This window comes from Sus scrofa, chromosome 6 (assembly GCF_054392235.1).
Source record: "Sus scrofa isolate SSC_HxYL_T2T_F1_AM1 chromosome 6, Sscrofa_HxYL_maternal_Yorkshire_Landrace_v2.0, whole genome shotgun sequence".
Taxonomy (NCBI): Eukaryota; Metazoa; Chordata; class Mammalia; order Artiodactyla; family Suidae; genus Sus; species Sus scrofa.
The window spans coordinates 58032537-58051461 of NC_139388.1; the positions used below are offsets into that span (position 1 = coordinate 58032537).

General features: G+C 57.8%; 4 protein-coding genes across 14 annotated transcripts in view; 2 read left to right on the plus strand and 2 right to left on the minus strand.

Moving 5' to 3' along the window:
• Positions 1-120: 120 nt before the first annotated feature.
• RPL18 (ribosomal protein L18) lies at positions 121-4332 on the minus strand. Its single transcript, XM_021094700.2, has 7 exons — positions 4295-4332; positions 2996-3082; positions 2577-2684; positions 1802-1900; positions 948-1071; positions 722-791; positions 121-237 (listed from the first exon to the last, which is right to left on the minus strand). The coding sequence occupies exons 1-7, from the start codon at positions 4295-4297 to the stop codon at positions 162-164; spliced, it is 567 nt and encodes a 188-aa protein (XP_020950359.1). The 5' UTR covers positions 4298-4332; the 3' UTR covers positions 121-161.
• Positions 4333-4657: 325 nt separating this feature from the next.
• On the plus strand, positions 4658-12540 carry SPHK2 (sphingosine kinase 2). Of its 10 annotated transcripts, none has more exons than XM_084961546.1 (7): positions 4658-5052; positions 5648-5796; positions 8624-9098; positions 9942-10091; positions 10208-10302; positions 10394-10509; positions 10924-12540. In XM_084961546.1, the coding sequence occupies exons 3-7, from the start codon at positions 8693-8695 to the stop codon at positions 12014-12016; spliced, it is 1860 nt and encodes a 619-aa protein (XP_084817672.1). In that variant the 5' UTR covers positions 4658-5052; positions 5648-5796; positions 8624-8692; the 3' UTR covers positions 12017-12540. The 10 variants fall into 10 exon arrangements, with proteins under 10 accessions (XP_084817672.1, XP_084817673.1, XP_084817675.1 ...); XM_084961547.1 differs by having other exon boundaries at positions 4658-4695; XM_084961549.1 differs by lacking the exon at positions 8624-9098.
• A 184-nt stretch (positions 12541-12724) lies between these two features.
• On the minus strand, positions 12725-18683 carry DBP (D-box binding PAR bZIP transcription factor). The gene is made up of 4 exons (XM_003127286.7): positions 17998-18683; positions 16718-17128; positions 14785-14996; positions 12725-13222 (listed from the first exon to the last, which is right to left on the minus strand). Exons 1-4 carry the CDS (start codon positions 18134-18136, stop codon positions 13007-13009), a joined length of 978 nt encoding a protein of 325 aa, XP_003127334.2. The 5' UTR covers positions 18137-18683; the 3' UTR covers positions 12725-13006.
• FUT2A (galactoside alpha-(1,2)-fucosyltransferase 2) overlaps positions 18678-18925 on the plus strand; it is a 31089-nt gene continuing 30841 nt past the window's right edge. The window contains exon 1 of one of the 2 annotated variants that reach the window (XM_084961764.1): positions 18678-18806. The gene's annotated coding sequence lies outside the window, so the exon portion shown is untranslated. The remainder of the gene's footprint in view (positions 18807-18925) is intronic. The other variant, XM_084961770.1, reaches the window with a different exon arrangement.

Consider the following 18925-nt stretch of genomic DNA (forward strand, 5'->3'; position numbering starts at 1 on the left):
CTCATCCCAGATGCAGGACTGCAGAAAGGGGCGTGGCATCCACCCCCCCAGACAAAGGCTTCCCACCCAAGGCTCAGAGCCTCCCCCACCCATGTTGCCAAAAACCACACGAAGGACCACCAGCATTCAAAATCTTTTTAATAACAAGGCAGGCTCTGGGGTTAGTTTTTGTAGCCGCGGCTGGCACGTCGGCCTCTGGCGCGCTCGAACTTCCGGCCCTTGGAGCGAACATAGGGTCTGCAGGGAGAGAAGGTAGGGTGAGAGCCGGCCCACATCAGGGATGGTGGGGCTGGTCTGCGAGCTGGTGGCTTAGAACAGTGATGCTTGTTCTATCAGAGCAGCACAGGGACACCAGGAGGCCCCATTCAACCCAAGAAAGACCAACCGGCAGTGCCGAAAGCCAAGATGCCAGGAGGGGCTGCCGAAGCTCCCTCACTAGGCATCAACCTGGGTGCCCCAGAGCTGGACAAAACACAGGCCCCACCTGAACCTAAAAGAACCTGTGCATCTGTGATGCTGCCTGCGGAGGGAGCTCAAAGCCCAGGAGCAGGCTAGGTTTACAGCTTCAAGCCAAGTCTTGAAGAAAAAGCGGGTAAAATGGGGTGGGGGACTCCAGAACGGCCTGAGGCTGGACTAGTGGGAGGAAAAGCAGCTGGAAGCATGGCAAAGCCTAGAGCTGCAGCGTGGGGTCCAGGAGAGAGGCAGGACTAGGTATACTCACTTGGTGTGGCTGTGCGGGGTCCCTGGGGCCTTGCCGAAATGCCTGTACACCTCGCGGCCCTTGCGAGGCCCTGGGGAAGGGAAGCAAGGGGTGGCTCAGGCTGATCTGGGGTGAGGGTGTCCCTGACCTCCCAGGCCAGGGAAAGTAAAGGCTGCCAGCAGTCACACAGCTCCCATCGGACCACTCCCACCCCCGGGCCCCCTGCCAGCCACTCAGCACCACTCACCAGAGAGGAGGACAGTGCCACAGCCTTTGGGGGAGTCCAGGGCCAACTGGTCGAAGGTGAGGATTTTGCCCCCGGCCTTGAGAATGCGGCTCCGGGCACGGCTGCTCACGCGCAGAGCGCACACCTGGAGGACACAGGACAGGTGTGGTCAGAGCCCCCTGGACAGTGACAGGGCCTGCTGGGACGGACTACCAACTGCCCAGACCCAGGACAAGAGTCTCGGCTGCTTGCTCAGCCCGAGAGCCAACGCCAACTACTCAGAGAGAGCTTTCTGAGTTGACAACAGCCATTCTTCTATTTTTGCGTCTAGAAATGGCTTTAACACCATAACCCTAAACTGTTACAGAAGGAAATTGTGGTTCCTTTTTTAACACTTGTGGTTTAGTGATACTGAACCCAACCACTATCCATGAGGATGCGGGTTTGATTCCTGGCCTCACTCACTGGGTTGAGGGTCTGGCGTTGCTGCGACTGTGGTGTAGGCCGGCAGCTGTAGCTCCCATTGGACCCCTGGGAACCTCCATATGCCATGGGTGCGGCCCTAAAAAGCAAAAAAGAAGGAAACTGAGGCACAAAAGAGATCCAGGGCTGTCCAAAGATGATAAAGTGGCAGACACATCTAGATCTGAACCCTGGCTGGATCAAGAGCCAGCATTGTCAGCAAGGCCCCAAAAGGGGTTTGCCCAGGGATGCCACCAGCAATGCTCAGGACGCCCCCCCTTCAATCCAGGCCTTGTCCAGAGAAGGAAGACTGAGGATGAGCCAGATAGCATGACAGTAGGACAAGGACTTGAGGTGCATCTGTGGGACCTCACCTTGACCCTTGCACCGCGCTGTGCCCCATCCCCACGCACCTTCAATTTGGGCACCTCCTGGACACGCACGTCATCGGTTATAGTCCCTACGACCACAGCGGTCTTGCCTTCCCGGCCAGGAAGCTTCATCTTCCGGATCTGGAGGCGGGGGTGTTACGCACATTCAGCACGTCCCTTCTGACGGTTAAATCCAACCCCACTGCTTCAAGCACCCCAAGAACCAACAGTCATGCCCACCCACACCACAGCTCTCAAACCAGCACAATCCTAATCTCAGGTTCAGCCTGAGAAGAACATCTCCAAAGGAAATGCAAAGACAGGAATTTCCATCATGGTGCAGCGGAAACGAATCCGACTAGGAACCATGAGATTTTGGGTTCGATCCAGGGCCTCGATCAGCAGGTTAAGGATCTGGCGTTGACATGACCTGTGGGGAGGCTGGCAGCTACAGCTCTGATTCGACCCCTAGCCTGGGAACCTCCTTATGCTGCAGGTGCGGCCCCAAAAACCCAAAAACAAAAACCAGACCCGTTCAAGAGATGTCACCTACAGAGAGCTCTTGACATACGGGGCTTGCTCTATGACTTGGCCTCAGGAAGGCCTCCTAAGGTCGCTGTAACCAGCACCCAGCACCAACCAATGAGAAAGAAAATGAGACCAAGCCAGTCCAAAGCCCCTGCTGTTCAGCTACAACCAGAGGTTTAGAGCTCTGTGCCCACCACCAGAGCTGCAAGCCCGCCCTTCCCCCTGAAGTCCAGCAGACACCATCCAGCTGCCCCCCAGGTTGAGGATGCTCCCAGCATCAGTCCCTCACCATCCGGGAAAGCGACAGGGGTGGCCGGTTGGTGCGACTCATGAACAACCTCTTCAGCACAACTTGATTGAAGGTGGAGTTGGTTCGTCTGGCCAGAAACCTGTACAGCTGGAGAAGGAAAAAGGAAGAATGAGGCCCCAGGGCAGCCGACTCCCCCATGGCTTTCTAACAAAGGGGCAAATGACTGAGGGCTTCCCCCATCCTGCTGAGCCCAAGGGAGCGAGCTGGCCCAGATCTCTCCTGGCTGGAGACCCAGAAAACCTCCCTCCCCATCCAAGGTCAGAGGATGAAAAACTCTGGACTCCCCAAAAGCTTGGAGAAAGAACCAGTGATTCGAGCTTGGACCAATACTGCCACAGAGGCTCTGGAACCTGTAGTTCGGGGGTGGCCTTGTCTAAGGGTCTCAGGCCCAACCTCACCTTGACCAGCAGCCTCAGGTAGATGTCCTGGCTCTTGGGCTCCTTGCGTCGAACCTTTCGGTCCTTGTTGTGGCGGATGTCAACTCCCTGCAGGGGTGAAGGGAAGACCATGAACCCAGCCCTGACTCGATCCTCACCTCACAAACATTCTCAATGAGCCCTTACCTCTGAGCAAGAGCTAATGCAGTCTCTGGAGACAACGAACTCCAATCTGACACTCGGAGAGCTCTGGGAAAAACCACTTAACCCCCTACCCAATGACCCCTTTGTAGAAAAAAACTAATTCAACATAAGCCTTCAGCACATGACACACAGCACACACCCTGAAAGACCTCAACAAAGGAGCCACACTGACTCAAATTTTTAGTTCCAAAGAACTAAACTGTGTTTTCAGGGATGTATTATTTAAGCACCCCAAACTCACTCCGAAAAAGCAGAACCAAAATCACTTAAACCAAAGGCAGACTTAAAAAGGTATTACGGTATCAATGAACTTTTTTTTTTCAGTAATCCGTACAAAACTACTTCTAGGACTTTTCTTATACTATCTCCTTGAATCCAACAATCTTTTATGAAGTTAGTTTCCCACTTTAGCGCTAAAAAAAAACTGAAAGCAGCCTACGATTTCCACTACAGCCCCTGCCTACTTGCCTAAAGAGGTTTTTTTTTGTTTACTATGCTATTAACTGGAAAGAGGTATTTGACCACTGATACCTCCAGCACTTAATATACGCAAAAGCCTACAACAAGCACACTTCCCGGGACTTATTTCTTCCCAAACTCACATCTGTGAGACATAATTACTGGGCCCCCAATGATAAAGTCAAGATGCTTTCCCCGCACAGAAATGATACGTTGGGCAGTGAATTGAGATTCGAATCGAAGCCTGCCTGGTCCCCACACCCAGGCACCAGACGCTCAGCAACTCCCCCAGAACCCAGCTTTCCAGGCCGGGGAGTGACAGGTCCAAGGGCAGCACAGGCAAGAGTGGCTGTGGGATCAGCGCCTGGGTCCGAATTCTGACTCCGCTCTTTATTGTCATTACGTTACCGGTCATATTTAACTCCCTTACCCCTCAAGTTGGTCATGTACTCAATGGGAACCATAAAAGAATACGGGAGGACGAGAAATTGACGACTCCCATTTCTGCTCTTCAAGCCCCCAAAATAGCTCCCCAGCCCGGGAGTCGCTTCCTTTGGACACCCTGGGACCCCTGCCTCCCTCTGGAACATCCTCGGTCCCAGACCGCAGCGGATGGCAACGGATGATCAATGCCCAAACTCCGCAAAGCGCGCTCACCATGATGGCGCCTCCTCCTTAGCCAGGTCCGGAAAGAGAGACAGGGAGCTAGGGTGGGCGGGGAAAGCCGTCAGTGAAGGGCTCGTACGTGACGTCACATGGACGCGACGCGGCACTCTACCGCGACGCCCGCCCTCTCTATGGTGATCGGAGGACCGGCTAGATAGACGCCTCCGGAATTGGGTGTCGGTTCCCTGGTCCCTAGGAGGGAAGGGTCTGTACGTCGGGGCCTCTCTGGCCATATCCAGTCTCTGTTCTCGATAGTCTTCCGGAAGAAAGGGCGCTGGGAACGAGGGAGATGTCGCGCAGAAGTAGGAAGACGCGTCGTGCGTTGACGCTCTGGCCCGACGCCGACGGCCTCTCGGTGGCTCCCGGAGGACCCAGCGGCCCGAGTCTTGGAGGTGAGGAGGCGGGGCTGGCGGGACCAGTCCGGACGTAGGGAACCGTCTGACCCCAATCTTTGAGCGTTTCCTTATCGGGTTCACCTCTGCCTTGTCTCGTGCCGCGCTTGCCAGGCGCGGCCGCAGCTTGAGAAGTCTTGCTTGAGGTCTAACCCGAGATCTTCTTGCTGCAGTCCTGTCTGTGGCATCCGGTGTTTCCACCTTTTAGGTTCAGCTTCACCCTCTTCTCCCAGATGGCCCTTCCTTAACCCCTCCTCAGCCTCTGCCACCCGGAGGCTGCTTCTCCCAGCCAGAGAGTTTCAAGTGGCCCAGCGGGTTCGGTATGAGGGATGTGCACGGTACTGGAGCGCAGAGGAGGCAAGCTGAGGCTGCGGGCTGGGGCGACGCGGTGGAGAGAAAAAAATTCCTGAAAAAGAAAAGTGGAGAGAATTAGAGAGAGGGAGACCGAGATTCAGAGGAGGGAAGGAATGGAGACCCAGAGGGGAGTGGACAGAGACGGAGGGTGGGGGAAATAATGACGGGAGGTGGGAGGATGTTAGAAAGAGAGGGAAGATGGAGGTCTAGGGAGAAGCAGAGACAAATTCAGTTCCTTACTAAGCATAAGACCTTGGGCAAAACCTTTTTTTGTGTATTACTTTCCTTATTTGCAAGAAGGGGATGATAATAGGCCTGGCACATGGAGTGTTTTCTAGCATTATATAAGTTAGTTTAAATGCTTGGGACAATGCTTTGTACTTCTAAGCGCTGAGTTAACAATTAGCCTCTAATCCTGTTGGCTCTCACTGGGGAGGTGGAGAGGACCAGATGGACTGGTTGGGGCAATGAGGAAGCTGACTTGTCCATTCTTGTCTTCCTCTTCTGGGAAGCCCTGCCCCTTGGGCCCCCAGCACTTGGGGCTTGGCCTCCTCTTCTCTGCCCTTAATACTCCTACTTATTCATCTCTCCTCCCCAGAGCCACAGGCCAAGCCTGGACCATGATGCCTGACTCCTTGCCCATACCACCCTCCCATGGCCTCCCAGCCGGGGCCACGTTGATGTTGTAACACAGCAGGGGGCCTGCAGACGAATGGATTCCTTAAAGCAGAAGAGGAGCACGATCAGGTAAGGGTCTATCTGCAAGTCAAGATAACCATACCTTGGGACAGTTTTCTTCTCCCCATCCTTGTCCCTGTTCCCTGGTCTCTGAGTCCCAGCCTCTTCGATCAATGCATCTGTCTTTGTTTCCCCTGGAGCCCTAAGCTCACACACTGTTTCCCTGTCTCTCCATCTTACTGGGTTTCTCTTCCCCATCTCTCTCTGGGTCACTCTTTGGTACATATTGTCTGGTGCTGGTGCTGCTCTGGATTGAACACTAGGTACATTGTTTGGCAATAAATGAACTTCTTCCTCTGTTTATCTCTTTCTAGCAAGCTCAGTCGCTGTCTCCTTCAGCCTGTGTCTTTCTTCCTTCAATTGTCTCCTAGGTCACCTGATGCTATTCTTGCCTTGGTTTCTTTCAGTCTCACCATGTCTTTGCCTCTCTATGTCAACATCTTTGCTTTCTGGCTCTTAGTTAGTCTCAGTTCTCCTCAGCCTCTGTGCCTCCAACATTCTCTCCCTCCCTCACCCCTGATCAGATACTTTCTCTCCTGCACCTCTGTCTTGCCATGTAACTGGGTCATTCACTGGGCAAATATTTATGTCGTGCTGCCTCCCGTATGGTTTGGGCCCAAAGTAAATAATACTTTGTGATTAATAAACCTCTCTTCCCTGGTTTTCGTTCCAAAAGTGTTTGTCCCCATCTGTCTCTGTCCGTTGTTTTCTGGGTTTTCTTGAGTCCTTACCTTGCACGTTCTTAATTCTACTGTCTCTTTCTCTCCTTGTTTATATCTCTGCTGTTCTTCTATATCTGTCTCTCTGACACCCGTAGCTCTGAAAAAGAGAGGACACTCCCTTTCCAGGTCTCTTATTGCCTCAGACTCTGCTTCTCTGGATCTCTTTTATTAACTGTTTTTGCATATCTCTGAGTCTTCGTTAGCCTGTGTTAGGGTCATTCTTTATCTGCAGTTCAAGACTTCCTCCACCATATCCTTTTTTTTCCTATGAACTCAAATGATGGGTCAGGCTCACTTGCCCTCAGTAAAGATGGCGACAGAGGAGCTGGCTCTGGGACCATGAAACCACCTCTGCTGCGCGTGTGCCCTCACCTACGATGGCGGCTGATCTCGCGAAGTGCGATACTCCGCCCAGGTCTCTGGCTCTCTAGCAGCGGACTCCTGCACCAAGCTCGCGATTCGGCTGGCTCCGCCCTCGCACGCTCTCATTGGTGCGACTCAGGCCGGCGGTGCGGCCATTGGCTGAGCGGATGCACACCCTCCCCCCACCCCTGGGTCTGATGGGGGCGGTTGGTGCTGACTCGAGGGGCCGCGGCGAGGAGGACCCGGCGGCTTGAGAGGAGGGTCGGGGGATCTGGGAAGGGATTCGAGTCAGGAGACAGAGACTAAGAGGGACGGATACGCAGGCCCGGGACCAGGGGTGTGGGATGGTGATGACGAACCAGAACCAGGACTGAGGGATCCAGGAATGAAAACCCAGGTCTGGCACTGGGTTCTGGAAATGGGGTGGGGATGAAGGCCCGGGATCAGGGAAACCGGAGACACGGAGACTCAGACCTCTGAGACCTCTGGATGGAGACCCAGGCCCTGGTCTGAGAGATCTAGAGGCTGGAGAGGATGGAGACTGGTCCAGAGATCTGAGGACCTAGGGACAGAGACTCAGGCCCAGGACTGGGGGAGATTAGGGGCTCTGTGCCTAAGGGGCGGAGGTCAGCGCAAGTTTAAAGGGGCCCGAGGAGCTGCTCAGGGCAGGGGGCAGAGATGACTCCTGAGTGAGTCCACAGATGGGGGTGTGTCTGGGGCAGTTCAGAGCCTGGGGAGCTGAGGGGCAGGACTGATAGGAGACAGGCGGGTGGAGCAGTGAGGAACAAAGGTGAGCAGGAAGGAGAAGGCAGAAACTGGGCAGAGGGCAGGGGGAGGGGACCTCGGGGCCAGCTCCCAGTCTCTCCCTGGAGAGCAGGCGGCTAGACACCCAGGTCAGTGCTTGGGGTCCAGCTCTTGGCCCTTGTTCCTTGCAGGTGCTTGCATGTGGCTCCCCTCCCTCTGACCCCTTAGTCCCTCTGTGTCATACCCCTTTCTTAGTCTCTCCAGCGACCGCATCCCCTACCTCCTGCCTCTCCTGTCTGCTCTTTCTCTACCTCTGTTGTCTCTCTGACCCTCAGAGTGCCTCCTGGGGCCCCTAAACTCATACTCTGCTCCCCAAGTAACTCTCATCAGACTAGGTTTTTTGTCTCACTGAAGCTGTTTGTCTCCTCTCAGTGTTTTTCTGGCTCTCAGACCTTCATGTGTCTGAGTGTCTCTTGTTACTTTTCTCCATCTGGAGTTGACTGTGTGTGTGTATGTGTGGTGTTTTTCTGTCATTACACGTCTGTTTGTATCTATCCACCTTCCTGATCTCCTCTGCATTATTTTTCCCCGAAGCCATTAGCATCATCCAGCATGATAGGTATTTTCTTATCTTGTTTGTCTGTCTTTGGATTAGAATATAAACCCCACGAAAGCAGGGGGTTTTGTCTGTTTTATTCCCTGCTGTCTTTGCTGGGCCTGGCACCATGACTGATAAATAGAGGGTACTGAATAGTTGGTGGGGAATAAATGAATGAAAGTTTGCATGGCTGAGTGTGGGCCCTCCAGGGTGCTGGCCTTCTCCTCCAGCTGACCTCTGCCCCGCAGCCTTGGCGTCTTCCCACACTTGCCCAGGCCGGTCTGTCTCTGGTGCGCCCATCTTGCCTGTGAGCACCCCTCTATCTCCTGCTCACAGGCCCTGCCCCTGCTTCCCTCTGCCCACCGTGAGGGTCCTGGACTCTGACTCCTGCTCGCCTTCCTCCCCACAGAGGCCAGACCAGGAGCTGACCTGGAGCTGGGGCCACAGGCCTAGGAGCACCCTGGACAGAGCTAAGGCCATGGCCCCCCCACCGCCACTGCCCTTGACCGCCAGCACCCCACTCCTGCATGGCGAGTTTGGTTCCTACCCAGCCCGAGGCCCACGCTTTGCCCTCACTCTCACACCACAAGCCCTGCACATCCAGCGGCTGCGCCCGAAGCCTGAAGCCCGGCCACGGGGTGGCCTGGTCCTGCTGGCCGAGGTCTCAGGCTGCTGCACCCTGCGGAGCCGGAGCCCCTCAGACTCGGCAGCCTACTTCTGCATCTATACCTACCCGAGGGGCCGGCGCGGGGGCCGGCGCAGAGCTGCACGTACCTTCCGAGCCGACGAGGCAGCCACCTATGAGGAGAACCGTGCTGAGGCCCAGCGCTGGGCCACTGCCCTCACGTGTCTGCTCCGCGGGCTGCCGCTGCCTGGGGACGGGGGTGAGGCACTGAGCAGCCTTACTGTCCTAAGGCCACCTTAGTGTCTCTGCAGATCTCCCTCTGTGGGCATCTCTGTCTCTACTTTTCCATGTGTCTGGCTGTGTGATGTCTCTCTCTGGGTTCGTATTTCAAGAGCGACACACAGACAGGGATGGAACAGAAGGAACAGAATCACAGGCAGAGAAAAAGGGTTCCTGTCTGCTGCGCCTTCTGTCTCTGTGCCCTGCTCCCTGCCATGGGTCCAGACCACGATGAGTCAGAGGCTCCTGGGCTGGTGAGAATAGCCAACTGAGACATGCTTGGTCACCACCCAGTGACAGGCACTGAGGTCCCCTGGGGAATCTCAGGAGCCCAGAGATGGCATCTGATCCATCTGTAGGGGATCAGAGACACAGGGACCCCCAGTCAGGTACTCAGTTGGAACAAGGTAAAGGTTTGAGGGTCCCCACCTGGTGGGCCTTCCTTGGTCCCAGCTGCCTGGGGGCCTAAGAGCTGGTGACAGGGAGTGAGCCTCACACAGCAGAGGAACCTGATCCTGGGTTCCCAGGTGTTTGGCGGTGAGGAAAGTGGAAACCTCAGCTCTCCTGCCTCCTCCCAAACGTGCATCCAAAGCGCAGTGGGATTAGGCACCCAAGCGCTGCCTTTGTCTTAGCACCTGGGAGAAGGGGCAGGGCTGCATACCTGGGCCTAAGCAGGTAAGCCAGAGAGAAGAAATCCTCTAACTCCCAGCAGGTTCTGATGCCAGCCCTCCCCCAGTTCTCCTGGGGGCTGTTCACAGTTACTGTTGCCGGGGTGGGGTGCCTGGGTCCCTGACCCCTTAGACCCCTTTTCTTCTCTCTGCAGACATCACCCCTGACCTTCTGCCTCGGCCGCCCCGATTGCTCCTACTGGTCAATCCCTTTGGGGGGCGGGGCCTGGCCTGGCAGTGGTGTAAGAACCACGTGCTGCCCATGATCTCTGAAGCTGGGCTGTCCTTCAACCTCATCCAGACAGGTGAGGGCGGTGGGAGGATGGAGGCGGGAGCTGGGGGCTAGGAGTCCCCAGCCCTGCGGAGGGGTGGTGGCCCAGGGGTGGGACAGCCTTCCTAACTTCCTGGTTCCCCACGTTAGAACGACAGAACCACGCCCGGGAGCTGGTCCAGGGGCTGAGCCTGAGCGAGTGGGACGGCATCGTCACAGTCTCGGGAGATGGGCTGCTGTACGAGGTAGGGCAGGAGCACCCTGCTTCAAGCCCGAGCCCCGGGGGACTGCGGAGGCCAGGACCAACACCTAGGTGCCCCGTCTCCCGCCCTCCAGGTGCTGAATGGACTCCTAGATCGCCCCGACTGGGAAGAGGCTGTGAAGACCCCAGTGGGCATCCTGCCCTGTGGCTCTGGCAACGCACTGGCAGGAGCTGTGAACCAGCATGGGGGGTAGGTGGGAGGGGCCCTCCGGGGACAACAGGGACCGCCTCCCATCTTCCCCTCGGCCAGTCCAGTCCAGTCCATCATGCTGGCTGGGTGCTCCCCACACCCCTCCCCGACATTTTGACCTGTCTTGTTCCCAGCTGTCTCTCTAATGCCTAGAACTGTGCCTGGCACACAGGAGGCACTCAGTGGATGCCTAGGGAATGAAAGAACTGACAGGGAACCTGGCCCAGTAAGAAGAGTCTGCCCAGAGCGGGCCAGAAGGCTGTGGGTGGGCGGGCCCTGGAACTCAGCCTCCTGATGTCTCCCCCCAGTGTCTGCTGCCCTGCCGATCCTCTGTTTCTCCTCCACCCGGCACTGTGTCTCACCCAGACCCTTTGACTCTTTCCCGCTGTTGTCTGTCCATGTCTGACTGTGAAGGTTTGAGCCGGCCCTGGGCATTGACCTGCTGCTCAACTGCTCTTTGCTGCTCTGCCGGGGTGGCGGCCGCCCACTGGACCTGCTCTCGGTGACGCTGGCCTCCGGCTCCCGCTGTTTCTCCTTCCTGTCTGTGGCATGGGGCTTCATATCAGACGTGGATATCCAGAGCGAGCGCTTCAGAGCCCTGGGCAGTGCTCGCTTCACACTGGGCACAGTGCTGGGACTGGCTACACTGCACACCTACCGCGGCCGCCTCTCCTACCTCCCTGCCACCGTGGAACCTGCCTCACCCACTCCTGCCCATGGTCTGCCACGTGCCAAGTCAGAGTTGACCCTGGCCCCGGCCCCAGCCCCACCCGTGGCCCACTCACCCCTGCATCGCTCTGTGTCTGACCTGCCCCTGCCCCTGCCCCTGCCTACCCTAACCTCTCCTGGCTCACCTGAACCCCTACCTGTCCTGTCCCTCAATGGTGGGTGCCCAGAGCTGGCTGGTGACTGGGGTGGGGCTGGGGATGCCCCGCTATCCCCAGATCCACTGCTGCCCTCGCCCCCTGGCTCCCCCAAGGCAGCTCAACTTTCACCCATCACCGAGGGGGCCCCAGAAATGCCAGCATCCTCTGAGCTCCTGCCTCCCACCCCTGATATCCCAGTAGCCATCTCCACTGGGGGCCCACCCGACCACCTGCTCCCTCCTCTGGGCACTCCACTACCCCCAGACTGGGTGACATTGGAGGGGGACTTTGTGCTTATGTTGGCCATCTCACCCAGTCACCTAGGGGCTGACCTGGTGGCAGCCCCCCACGCACGCTTTGACGACGGCTTGGTGCACCTGTGTTGGGTGCGCAGCGGCATCTCGCGGGCAGCACTGCTGCGCCTTTTTCTGGCCATGGAGCACGGCAGCCACTTCAGCCTGGGCTGTCCGCAGCTGGGCTATGCCGCGGCTCGTGCCTTCCGCCTCGAGCCTCTCACGCCCCGCGGCGTGCTGACAGTGGACGGGGAGCAGGTGGAGTATGGGCCATTGCAGGCGCAGATGCATCCGGGCCTTGGTACACTGCTCACTGGTCCTCCGGGGTGCCTTGGGCGGGAGCCCTGAACCCAACCAAGCCTGGAGTCCGCCAGGGGCGGGGCCTGAGTTGGGGGTGCGGCGTGGCTGCTACAGTCAGGACGGAGGCCGCACGGGTCCTGGCCCAGTCTCAGGATTGCGCCTTCCCCTAGGTGATAGGGGAGGGTGTCCCGAATTCCTGGGGGAGAGGATCCTGAAGAAATAGGCTCGCCCCAAGGGTAGTGCCTGATCGAGGGCGGAGCTCCTCGCGCGCTCTTAGGAGGCTAGGTCGGCTGAGGGCGGAGCCTGTCCTAAAAGTGGTCCAATGACGCGACCTAGAATGTATGGGCGGGAGGGTCTCGCCCTATCCACTGCGGTGCCTCCACTAAGCTGGCCAATCAGCCGAGGAGGGGCAGGTTCCCCGGGGCCGGCGCACCGACTTGCACTAATGTTCCTCTCCCCGCGGGTGGGGCGGGGAAGTTCGTGTCCCCTGTCTTCTGTCTCTTGTGCGTCCCCTGCTCCCAGTTGTCAAAGCAATTGAAAAGGTCTATGCAATAAAGGCAGTGGCTTCATCACTCTCAGGCCCTCGGCCTTTCCTCAATCTGGCAGCCCGTGGGATGGTTCGGACTTACGGCACTTCCAGCAGCTCCTGCCTTTTATGGACAGAAGCCCAGACCTGCCCATGAACTGCAGCCAGTGTGACCTGCTGGCCTTGAACGGAGGCCAGGGAGTTGCCTCCTCCCCCACGACAGCTGGCTCTAGGGTTCTCAAGATTTATTCAGGATCGTGTTAACGGAGGCGGTGGGAGGATGGGGTCCCCAACGTGCCAGGAGCACACACAGAGGACCCTCCCCGCCCCCGCGAGGGAGGGGGGAGGCTCGCTTTTTCTTAAAAATATAAATGTATTTATCTGCATCATTACGTCCCTGGGGCACCCAGCTGGCCAGCCCGTGGGCCACAGGGCGGGGAGGGAAGAGGGCGTCAGGGCTCAAGTCTGAGCAACAGGGAGGAGAGCTCCACCTGGTGGGGGTGGAGGCGGCCTCACAGGGCTCCGTGCTGGGCCTGGTAGCGGGACAGCACGGCGCGGTAGTGGGACAGCTCCTGGCGCACGGCCACCACCTCCTGCCGCAGCAGGGCATTCTCCTTTTCCAGGAAGGCCGCCCGCACAGATATCTGGTTCTCCTTGAGCCTCCGGGCATCGCGAGACCGCTTGGCTGCCTCGTTATTCTTGTACCGCCGGCTCCAATATTTCTCATCCTGGGAGGGTGGGAAAGCACTGAGGTCCGGAGGGGGGCCCAGCCCCGGCGGGGGAAATGAAGAACAGCTTTGCTCGTTTCTCCAAAGACCCGAACGCATCCAAGAGACCCCTGGGGCTGCTTCTCACCCAGCAATGGGCCTAAAGGATACCAGGTCTCCCCGAGATGGTACCCAAGGGTCTAGTCTTTTAGGGCCTTGTCGCAAAGGAGAGCAGGAGGCCCCCTAGCAATAGCTAAGGCATGAGATGGCCTCTCACCCCAGGCAACTGAGCTTCAGGTGCCCACGGAGCAAAGCAGTCCTAAGCTCTGTTCACTTGACAAATGGCCTGCAATTAGCTCCTGGTTTGCTAAGGGTGCTTGTTCCCTAGCAACAAGGCCTTCAGGGTCTGCGGGCTTCTCCCAACAAAAAGCACTGACCTATACATCACTTTTCCAGAACCTGGTTGCTAAGGAAAGCCTAGGCTTCCTAGTGATGGGGTCCAGTGTCCCCAAAAATCCTTCCAGGGCTAGGACTCTTTGACCGAGTTGCAACGGCAACCTCATCCTTCCTCAGCACACAAAAGTGAGGTCTAAGTGGTCCCAACCGTCACAGCCAGTCTCTGACTTTGAAGAGAGGCCAGGCAGCTGCCCAACAGTCCCTGGCTGCAAAGGGGTCTATCCTGAGAGCTCCCCACATCATTCTGTAGAGAGTTCTCCAGTCCTTCAATAACAAGGCCCATCTAGAGCTCCAAAAGATGCCCATCCAACCCCGTTTCATTAAAGCCTAGTCCCCGCTCACTAAGGTAAATCCAGTCCCTAGCAACAGGGCCCCGTGGCAGGAGAAGCTGCTAGTCTAGATTTGGTTTATAGGCCAGTACTCACTGCTTCAAGTAGTTGTCTTACATAAAAACATGGCAAAGTCTATGAGACAAGCCCAGGCACCTCTTGTTAGAGAAGAGAAGATCCCAGAAGTGGCAAAGGCAGAATGCTAGAGAGATATGGCCACTGAGAATGTGGCCCTGGCTGCTACTGAGAACCTGAGGCCTCTGACCAGTGAGCATTTCAGGCCCAGGAAACTAGGCCTAGAGGGCTGACAAAGTCTTCATCCTAGGCAGATGTAATTGCCCTGAAGGATGTCCCGAATCACAGATTAAACCCCCAGGTCAATTCCAGCCTGCGCAGAAGATGGCTCAGAAGAAACAGGCCGACTGCTCAGAGGAAACAGGCCGATACTGGACTCCTAAAGGATGCTGTCCTTAGTAACTGACGCTGGTAGACCCTGAAGCCTGCCCCACTGACAGTTTTTGGTCCACCTGATAGGGGAAGCTCCAAGCCTGTACAGTCCTTAGTCCAAGCAGGGCTGGCTGCATCTGGGTCCTACACAAATACATTTTCACAAATCTCAAGCCCAAACCTCTGCCCTTGTGCACCCTATGGCCAAAGAGGACTGGTCTTGGCTGTAGGTTAGAAGAACATGAGACCTAACCCCAGTGAGAAATCCAGGTCTGACTGCAAAGAAGTTGCCATCCCTGGCTGTTGGGCTCACCCTTGCCAAGCCTGGGTCCCACACCCAACCCAGCTCACCTTCTGTTCCTCTGGTACCTGGATCTTCCGTGCCTTCTTCATGATTGGCTGGGGCTTAAGTTCCTCCTCTGAGAAGCGATGTCTCCGAGGGTCAAAGGTCTCATGGCCGGGAATGCTTGACAGGGCTAAATCAGCTGGGTCGGGTTCAAAGGTCATCAGCACCTCCACGGTGTCTGGATCCACAGGGCTGGGTGTGTCCCGAGAGGTCAGGCCTTGGAGAAATAGAATGTGCCAACTGAGTGGGTGCATATTCACTACAAGGAAGGCTCTTGTGAGGTCCAACAAAAAAGCCTGCCAGAGATCAACCTTCCCTAAGCCATGAAGATGCTCATAAATCAGGGAACCGGCGTTGTCTTCGTGGCTCAACAGTTAATGAAACCGACCAGAACCCTTGAAGATGCGGGTTCAATCCCCAGACCCCTCAGGGGGTTAAGGATCCCGTGTTGCTGTGGCTGTGGTGTAGCCCAGGAGCTACAGCTCCCATTTGACCCCTAGCCTGGGAACTTCCAATATGCCATGGGTGTGGCCCTAAAAAGCAAAAAAAAAGAAAAACCAAAAATAGAAATCAGGGAACCAACTCCACTTTTACACACAGAAACAGGCACAATCATGCATGCCTTGGCCTAAGTGACGCGGGAACCTGAACTATTGCTTCTAAAACTTCAGGGTCACAGTAGTAGATTCCTATAGGCTAACCCCTCTTAACTGAATATCCAACCAAAGCCTAGATCCCAGGCTGTTCAGGGAAAGGAAATTAAATGCACCGACAAGTTCAAGGTAGCTTCTTAAGAGCTATAGCTGCAAAGTTAGGGACGAGCAGGATAAACTGCTCTAAAGTGCCAGGACGGAGCTTTAAACAGAAGGGCGGTCTGTACCTTTAAGAGCGAGCCAGCCGGGGACAACTGAGGACACGGGTTCAGGGCCGAGTCACGTGCCAGCGCCTGCTTTCCCGCCCCGCCCCCCTTCCGTCCCCCCCCAACCCCGCCTCCACTAGCGCCCTCACGTTCCCCAGTCCCCGCCCCCTCCTGCGTGACCGCGCGTGCGCGCAGCGCGAAGCAAGCAGGCGGGAGGAAAGGACTCACGTGGAGCGGGAATGTGCGGCTGGGAAAGGGAGGGCCCTGGTTGTGCCTGGAGGTCTAGCCAAGAGCAGGTGTGTCCAGGAACCCCCGACCCGAAGTCCGCCCCCTGCAACCCCTTGGTGCCCGAGGGATCACACTTTTCCTTTTGCTCCCTGGGGTCTCTCAGCTCGAACCTCTCAACCTCCAACGATCCAGACCCCTCTGCTCGCCAGGAACACTCGAGAATCGGCTCCCTAGATCTGCTCAGGCACCCAAAGCCTTTGCCACTAGGGTACAGACCCCAAGCCCTTCCTTTCCCAGGAATATAGAAAGCTCGGTCCTTTCCCCAATGGGAAAGATCTCTTCTGAAGGATTCTGGGAACCGGGGCGCGAACCCTTCTCCACAGGGGGGAACCAGGAGCCAGGGCGGCCAGTCCCTCACCCTCTCCCTCTCCATGGTAGGGAGCCTAGGAGTTCCGGTCCTACTCCAACTCCGCCGATTCCGGGCCCAGATTCTGGGGCGCAGTCCACTCCCCAATAAATAACTCCAGTGTTCCGGGGTCCCAGTCTGGACTCCTCGAGTGTCCAGACCCTTTGTCCTTACGTCCCGCGTAAAAGTCTACACACAACCTCTCCACTTTCTGGAATTTGGGATCCTAAGTCCCTCACCTCCTAAGGGTTCAGGAGACCCATTCCCTGATCTATGAGGGGACACAGAATCCGGACTCCTCTCTCGGCATCCCCCGAATAGGGGACCCTAGAAATGGGGCGTGCAACCTCAGTCCCACCTTCCCGACCCCCAGTGTAGCACAGCCCCGCCCCCTGGAGTCCAAGCCCCGCCCAACTAGGGCCCCGCCCCGTCCCCGACGTCGCACCTGCGCGGTGGCCGCCGGCGGCCCCGAGGGCAGCCCGGGCGGGGGCGTGCCCCGGCGAGGAGCGAGGGGAAGCCGACCCGCAGGAACCGGGCCCCGGGGAGGGTGCGGGCGTGCGCACGGGCGAGGGCGCTGGCGACGGGCCGCCGGGGGGCGGCGGGCTGGGAGGGAGCCCGTGCTCCAGCAGGAAGGCGTCCAGGTCCACGTACTCCACGTCGCCGAACGGCAGCGTCCGCTCCCACAGTAGCGGCGCCAACAGACCCGGGCCGGGCACAGCCCCCGGGCGTCCCCGCGGGGACCCGCCGCCCACCACCGCCCCAGCTGAGGCATCCGCCGGACCTGCAGGCTCCAGGCCCGGCCCCGGGACCGTGGCCGCCGGCGGGGCCGCTTTGCGCTCCTTTTCCTTCAGGAGACCTTCGGGGCCAGGGAAAGAGCGGGCAGGGTGGGCAGGAAGAGGGAGATGGAAATGAAGAAGAGTCTCCGAGTGGAGAAAGACAGGAGAAACGAGGGGATAGAGAGCCCCACCGCCGAGGTGAAGAGAAAGAGGGGACAGAAGAGAAGTAGAGGAGAGATCAGAGAGGGTGGGCAAGGGCCCAGAGATAGGAGGGGACAGAGGCTCAGAGAGGGAGAGAGACCCAGAGAGAAAAGACAAGAGACGGGGCGACAGACAGAGAGAGGGACAGAGAGCCAGAAAGAGGGGAGGACATGGATGCAAAGAGAGAGATGGGGACAGAGACCCAAGAAGAGATAGGGACATAGAAGGGGGACAGAAGTTCAAAGAGAGGTAGGTGGAGGGTTGGGCAGGTAAGAGAAAAAATGACAGCTCTGTAATTCTTCTGTAATTAGCCCCCTACCCCCCGCGCACTGTACCCCTTTCTCCTCGATCTCCCCCCCCCGTAAGGGTCAGGAAGGGGTTCTATTTCTGGGGCACATTCCTCGTCCCTAGACTCCATGTGACCCCAGGAGGCTCCGCCCAAGCCCGTGTAACTACCGTGTGAGCATCCGACACACCCCCCTCCCTTCTCCCTCGACCCCAAGAGTCCAAGACTCTCGGAACCACAAGAAACAGGGGGCTGGGGCCTAGAGTCTCGAGTCCTCGGGGTGGACGGGCTTGAAAGCCGGTATTTTTGGGTCCTGGGTGCTGAGGGATCTAGGGGCTTAAACACCTAAGTATTGGGGTAGATAAAGGTTGGAAGGGTGGACTCTGGGCACGTAAGAGGTATCTGTGGACCCTCCCAGCACTGGAGTCCCTAAGAGCTGGGGGGGGGGGGGCTAGAACTCACAGCTGGTTGGCTCTTTGGGCTTGCTGGTCCCCTGCAGAAGGCTCCGCAACCCAAGCAGCGCTCCCCCGCCAGGGGGGGCCCCGGCCGGGCCGCCCAGCAGCAGGGGGGCCGGGGTCCTGTCGCTCACGGGCCGCGCCATCGCCCGGCACCTGCCCGCAGGCTCACGGGCTCATAGAGAGGCGAAGAGCTGGCTTGCCAGTCAGCGGCACACTCCTGTGGTTCAGGCGGGTGTCTGCCCAGGGGCGGGCGAAAGTAGCTTGCAAGCCTCCAGTCTCCAGTCTCCAGAACACTGCAAGTCCTAGGAGCGATGGGGATTTGCAGTCCTCGGTGCAGAAATGTGCAACTCAAGAGGGTCCCAGGAGACCATACAGTCTGGGTGAGGGAGTGATCAAATCAGGCGGCCAGCTCTTTGCAACCGAGGGCTCAAGGGGACACAAGGCGCTCCTACAAGGTGGGCGAGCCTGGCTCTTGCAAAATCTGCAGCTCTCTCTAAGGAAGGAGCTTTGCAATCTGCACCAAGAGGTGTGCGCGGAGGGGCGGGGGAGAGGGCAGGAGGAGGCGGCTGCCTTGAGGCGTGGCCAAAGCAAACTTCTTTCGCGGAAAAAAAAAAAAAAAAGCCAAACCAAAACACCCGACGCCACAGCGCGCACCCCTCCTCTTGGCCCCGCCGGACTCTCAGGCCTTGCACCCCAGCCGCGTGCCTCCCTCCCGCTGAAAGCGCAGGCCAATCGCGTCTCGACCCCTCGAGACCCACAGCCAATGGGACTCCTGGATCTGCCGAGGCCTGGAGTGCGCGAGCAAGGGGCTCAGTGAGTGAAGTTACCTTGCCATTTGGAGGGAGGCGGGACCCTGACCTACATTTGCCCAATGGGAGACGGCTCTGGGGGCGGGACCGTGACCCAGTTCAGGCCAATGAGGCAGGCGGGAG

Coding starts and splice junctions, on each gene's coding strand:
- DBP (XM_003127286.7), bottom strand. CDS start 18,136: ATGGCGCGGCCCGTGAGCGACAGGACCCCGGCCCCCCTGCTGCTGGGC. Junction 17,129..17,997: donor GCCCAAAGAGCCAACCAGCT/GTGAGTTCTAGC, acceptor CTGGCCCCGAAG/GTCTCCTGAAGGAAAAGGAG. Junction 13,223..14,784: donor AGGTACCAGAGGAACAGAAG/GTGAGCTGGGTT, acceptor CCACCCTCCCAG/GATGAGAAATATTGGAGCCG.
- RPL18 (XM_021094700.2), bottom strand. Junction 2,685..2,995: donor ACCTGAGGCTGCTGGTCAAG/GTGAGGTTGGGC, acceptor TTCCTTCTCCAG/CTGTACAGGTTTCTGGCCAG. Junction 238..721: donor ACCCCGCACAGCCACACCAA/GTGAGTATACCT, acceptor CTCTCCCTGCAG/ACCCTATGTTCGCTCCAAGG.
- SPHK2 (XM_084961545.1), top strand. Junction 9,099..9,941: donor GCCGCTGCCTGGGGACGGGG/GTGAGGCACTGA, acceptor TTCTCTCTGCAG/ACATCACCCCTGACCTTCTG. Junction 10,510..10,923: donor GCTGTGAACCAGCATGGGGG/GTAGGTGGGAGG, acceptor CTGACTGTGAAG/GTTTGAGCCGGCCCTGGGCA.